This window comes from Schistocerca cancellata, chromosome 5 (assembly GCF_023864275.1).
Source record: "Schistocerca cancellata isolate TAMUIC-IGC-003103 chromosome 5, iqSchCanc2.1, whole genome shotgun sequence".
Taxonomy (NCBI): domain Eukaryota; kingdom Metazoa; phylum Arthropoda; class Insecta; order Orthoptera; family Acrididae; genus Schistocerca; species Schistocerca cancellata.
In genome coordinates this window covers 26353957-26359956 of record NC_064630.1, presented here as the reverse complement: position 1 = coordinate 26359956, position 6000 = coordinate 26353957, and the positions used below count along the sequence as shown (strand labels likewise).

The following is a 6000-nucleotide window of genomic DNA, read 5'->3' as shown; positions in this document are numbered from 1 at the left end:
AACTAAGTATATAAAATTTAATAAAAATTCTCGATGAACGTCATATGTAATCTCTTCATTGTTTCGCGTGTATTCACTATTTTCTCAGTAGGAAAGAGGCTATGGGTTTATATTGTTTAGCCCACTTATGTCTTAGGAGATGCTATTCTACATCTGCTTGTTAATGAAAAATTTAAGAGCGTAACTGATTTTATCACTACTAGAGTAAGATATGTATAATTTATCCCACAGTTTCTAGCATTGTGTAAATGCTTATTACAAAGTATAGGATTATTTTTGAGTATATTAACTGTTGAAAATTGCAGGGTACTATTTAAATCAGTGTCAAGTGAAGAGTAACACATTAAAAAATTGTGAGTAAATATACACTGTAATAAACACACGGATGTCCAGGCTGGTGGTGGAATGTTTAACATATAGCCAAACAATGATTTGCAGTCAGCTCAAGATGGCAATAGCACACCACACCACGGTGAGTGTTTTGTTTGCAAGAAGAGCAAAAGGAATTTCAAACACAGAACATCACTTTCAGAACTGGTAGCAGTGTATTATTTATGATAAAAGCAATAACACAGATTACGGGCGGACAGTTCACGGTTCAATGACGAAGGCCCTCGACCATTCACCTGTCCGCACCGTGCTGACACAATACAAAAGCAACAACTATACAAATAAATAGACAAAAATCAAAAACAAACAAATAACAACGAGAAGTGGCTATAGGAAAACTGTAGGCCTAATCAATATTCATAAGAATAAGTACAGTTGTTTGGAGTACAGTTACTGTGTTTCGTTAACGCTCTTTGTAGTAGCTAGTTTGGGAAAACACGTCTAAAACTGAAAAAGTGCTGATTTGTCGAGTACGACAAAAATTTCCCAGTAAACAAAAACAAAAGGGTACAATATCACAAGTACATTCTCGGGAGAGCAATGGTGTATAAATAACTACATGTATTAACAACTGATTTCGCTGAACCTTCGATAGCGACTGCAAGGAAAGTTGCATTTGATGTAAACATATTTTATGGTTTGTAAATATGAAGATTTTATACACAATCGTATGTAACCAGTGGTGGTTACAATCGCCTGATTTTCTGCTCATTGATAACCAAGTTTCATATCGTATCAAGTCACTATAATTACAACTTCACATACGGCCTTGTTACATTTCGGTATATGGTATGTAGCTCGCGGGAGACGATAAGTTGCCGCTGGAATGGGTACTTGTACGAGTAAACTTGTGTTACTGTCGTTCCGCGTTGTGAGTCGAAATTAGCTCTACTGGATACTAAGCTTAAATCAAGCTCCCGAAATTTTATACTTTTGGTAGTTGAACGTGACACTGAAACGAACTGAAGCTCGTTTTATCCTCGACATTGTTTAGTTCACTACCTCAAGAAGGAATTGTTGTTGATGAGGGCTGTTGAAGATCAGGGTGCATTTCATGTCCATACAATTCTTTAAATGCTACGAGACAGTCGGCGCAATTGATGAATTTGAGACAGAAGACGTAAAGTCCAGTTACAGTATCTTTCTGATATTAAAAACCACATTGATTAACAAATTAGTGAAACAAAAATGTTGATCTGATAGCAACTCTCTGACGCTTTGTTGTCACGTTCACTCACTCAGAGTCTCTAAATTTTCAGGAGTAAAGAAATGTAAAGTCAGAAAGTGAGGTACAGAAGTTAATGACAGCAGAGTTATTCATATTTGTAAGCTACTGATAAATTCCTTTTCCGTGAATGACAGCGTCCTTGCAATACATTTCGTGCGATATCTCAACTGTCCGACAAGCTGTGTCCATAAAAAAAATTGAGATATTTGCTTAGAGTTCCAGTTTAGCCACTCCTCTATCAGGCGAATTGCTCGTGAGCGTTCTCTGCGTTGTACCTTGGATAGTATCTCGAGATTATATTCCAAAACACTGTCTTCTTTCTCTGCATAAGTTTACTGTGCAAGTTCTATGCCTGGAGGCGTATTAGAGCAAAGCAAATTTAAGCTGACTGTACGACTAGAGTCCACGAGCAATTTGCCTGCGTAATGGGTGTAACAAGTGAGATTGTCACCAATTCCATAACAGATAACTGGGATGTACGATGCCTGGTGTGTCTTTGTGGCCTAACTGTGTTTAACACTATGTCAAACTAATTTTTTTTTTCAAACATTCTTTTGTTCGTTCAGTATTGTGGAGAGTGGGAGAGGGAGAGAGGGGGAGAGGTCTTCAGAGGGCGAGCATCTGGGCCACGGCGCAGGCGAGCAGGCTGGCTGCCGCGGTGGCGACGGCCGCTCCGCTGCTGACCACCTGGTCCAGGTCGTTGGCGCTCGTCTCGTACTTGGTGCCGGCGCCGAGCCCGTTGCTGTTTCCGTTGCCGTTGCCGAAGGCAAAGTGGAAGCCGCCGGTCGGCTTGACGCCCTTCTCCACCCCGAAGGCGTGGTGGTCGAACGACTCCTGGCGGCGGAGGTTGGTCGACACCTGGTAGGTGCGCAGTACGTCGGCCTCGCCGCCGTTTCCACCACCACCACCACCACCGCCTCCACCATCAGCACCGGCACCTCCATGTTGGTGCGGTGGTGAGCCCGAGCTGCCTCCACTCACATCCTTGAAGTTGATGAAATTGTCGACTCCGCCGCCGCTTCCGTACCTGCAATGAAAATAAACATCTCATGAGACGCGGCACATTTCCTGTTTTTCGACAGCTGTGGACAAAGTATTAATCGTCCTCTCGTAAGAGCTCAGTGGACGCTGAAAGGGTCCTGTAGCCATCTTTCATTAGTCCGGTAGCCCATCTTCACTACCATTTCTCTTTCTCTTCGTTCTTTCTCTTTTCTCATAACTCTCATAGTGGTGTGTTTGAATGAATGTGTTCGTGTGTCACGTTGCTAGACGGTGGCGTAGTCTGCTGCAGAAAGTCTGCGATAGTCATACAGATTCAGCAGCAGTTGTGCAGAATAGCCAACTCTTGTAGCGGTCAAGTAGGCAAAGAGGTTTGCGCTACTTGTGGGAAATCCACCTGCGTTAGGTTGGTAGTAGAAATGGCATCTTCGGGTTTCCCGGGCCACGCAGAGTGTGGAAGAGGCTGGAGATAAAAAAGGGAGGCAGTCTGCCGCCGGTACTGGAAGCGTCCACAGCTGTGCTCCAGTCGAAGAAGGGCGAGCTAGACTGACCGCGTGGCGCGCTGTTACTTGGCGAGGGGAGAGCTGTTAGCTTTTGGTCTCGCTTTTCAACTCTGAAAGATTGCTTTGCCTTGTCGCAGCGAGGAATGCAAAACTTTGGCAGATTTTTCTTTTAGTAAATTTCTATAGCAGACTTGGATCCGCCGGAAGAGCGCCACACAAAGATGTCGCACCTATAAGAAGTGAGTACTCGCTTCTGTATGAATGTCTGTTTGCCTTCAGCTGTGCCTGTATAAGCTTTCATTTTTCTAAATGTTAATAGCTTTGCTTTCTCGTAAATTTTCCTGGCTTTTTGTATCTTTCGTCTGTGGGAACCCAACCACGTTGTTGAACATTACAGTTTGTTATGTTACCGTCATCACTAACTGTCTGATCTCATGTTTGTTTTTAAGGAATGTTAACTGTCCATGATTGCGTGATGTGATATTGTTGCAACTTGGCCACGATACCTAGAAATCGCGTCTCCACAAACCACGCCGGTAGCCCAATAAACTCTAATGTTCAACCGTGTGGTTGGCTTCCCACGGACGAAAGATACATAAAGCCAGGAAAATTTACGAGAAGACAAAGCTATTAACATTTAGAAAAATGAAAGCTTATACAGGCACAGCTGAAGGCAAACAGACATTCATACAGAAGCGAGTACTCACTTCTTATCGACACCTTTGTGTGGCGCTCTTCCAGCGGATCCAAGTCTGCTATAGAAATTTACTAAAAGAAAAATCTGCCAAAGTTTTGCATTCCTCGCTGCGACAAGGCAAAGCAATCTTTCAGAGTTGAAAAGTTAGAGCAAAAGCTAACAGCTCTCCTCTCGCCAAGTAACAACGCGCCACGCGGTCAGTCTAACTCACCCTTCTTCGACTGGAGCACAGCTGTGGACGCTTCCCGTACCGGCGGCAAACTGCCTCCCTTTTTCATCTCCAGCCTCTTCCACGCTCTGTGTGGCCCGGAAAACCCAAAGATGCCATTTCCGCCACCAACCTAACGGAGGTGGATTTCCCACAAGTAGCGCAAATCTCTTTGCCTACTTAACCACTGCGAGAGTTGGCAATTCTGTACAACTGCTGCTGAATCTGTATGGCTATCGCAGACTTTCTGCAGCAGACTACTCCACTGTCTAGCAACGTGACACACGACCACATTCATTCAATCACGCCACTATGACAGTTATGAGAAAAGAGAAACAAGGAAAACAAAGAGAAATGGCAGTGAAAATGGGCTACTGGACTAATGAAAGGTGGCTACAGGACCCTTTCAACGCTTCGGAACAATGAAAATGGCGTAGAACTGGTACCGAGTGGTCATGTGACCCGCCACACCTGACATAAGTCTCTACATTGAAATGGTGGGTGTCCGCCGCACGGTTGTAAGGAAACAGTGCAATAGTACAGTAATGAAATGAAATGATGGTAAGGGCTTATTGGTCGGAAGACCCAGTCAGGGGTTGTTCTGCCACCTAGTCAAGTCGTCTTATTTAACGCAACTTTGCAGACTTCGATGGTAATGAAATGATGATGAGGACAACGAAACACCCAGTCCCCGAGTGGATGATATCTCCGACGTGGCCTGGAATCGAACCACCCGCCCCCACTCTCAATATACGACAGTCAGATACAGAAGATGCATCGACGTGTGACAGAAGGGCAGAATGGAGCTATGGTGCCCATGCCCACACGACGATTGTTGGCAGAGCTGTTGTTGTATCAACTCAGACTCCCCAATGTCTCACCAACGACGGAGGTATCAGCACAGGTAAGAACGGTAGGGATAAGAAATTTCTAGCCGGCAGGTGCTGCAGGCGAGGATCACGTTTTCAAACACAGAGGGAGTTGCTGCTGACCCTGAATACAGGTCCATTTCAAGCTGTTTCCCAGCGAAAGTTTGAACGAATCTTTAGACTGGGGTAGCTCAGAAAAGGCCTTTGCTTGCAACAGCACGCAAAGCTGTACAACACTGAATCTCGACAATAGTTCACATGAGTTTTGTATTGTGGTTCGAAGGCGCGAACTTGCCGCTTGTAAGGAAATAAAGTGCAGCGACGGCTCAAATGAAGCGCTCAACCCGCAGTGTGTGGACGGTGTGGTTCATACTGTAGTTGGTTCTGTGATGTTCTGGGAGTGATTTTCGTACCATGACTTGGCCACAACCATTCACGTTACTGTGAACATGAAGATGGACGCTTATTTCAGCATTTTCAGCGACTAGGTGTTGTCCTTCCTGCTCTACGGAATCTGGTCACAAATGAGTGGCTTCAGCTGAATATAGTGTATCCAGGGAAATTCGTGGACTCTCTTTCTCATCAAATTGAGGCAATTATCGTCGTTAGAGGCGATGTTACACGGTATTAGTGTGATGCCTCCGGGGGAGACTAACGATTTTGGTCCAGTGTGCTTATCAGAATCGGAAAAATAAAGATTTATCCTATATCCATTATCAAACACGCAATAAAAATTAAAACTCTGGAAGTGACTTAATAGCAATAGTGTCTACGCTCTCTTTGTAGGTTTGATCAAGTATACTGTTGTCCTAAAATGTGAACGAGTACATGATTGAGCCTAGAAGAAACCATGTGCATTTTTAATGAGCACTAAGAAAAGGTGTTCAGTAATTCCGAAAGTCTGTTTCGTAACCATTAATCACGGACGTACAGCTGCGGCAAATGTTATAAAAATACTGTTTACGTGGAGGTGACGTTTTGTCACAGGAAAGGTCAGAGCTCACGTTTTACTAATTTATGAACAAAAGATTGTAGATCGTGGTCTTGCTTTAGTTTCATGAAAGATTACAGGCGAAACATGGTGTCATCACATCAAAGACTAGAGC

At 44.1% G+C, this 6000-nt stretch overlaps 1 protein-coding gene across 1 annotated transcript in view; it reads right to left on the bottom strand.

Moving 5' to 3' along the window:
- Window positions 1–463: 463 nt before the first annotated feature.
- LOC126188341 (uncharacterized) overlaps window positions 464–6000 on the bottom strand; it is a 161316-nt gene continuing 155779 nt past the window's right edge. Inside the window, exon 5 of the mRNA XM_049929939.1 lies at window positions 464–2645. Within this exon, the coding sequence (XP_049785896.1) occupies window positions 2225–2645 (421 nt within the window). The 3' untranslated portion in view covers window positions 464–2224. The remainder of the gene's footprint in view (window positions 2646–6000) is intronic.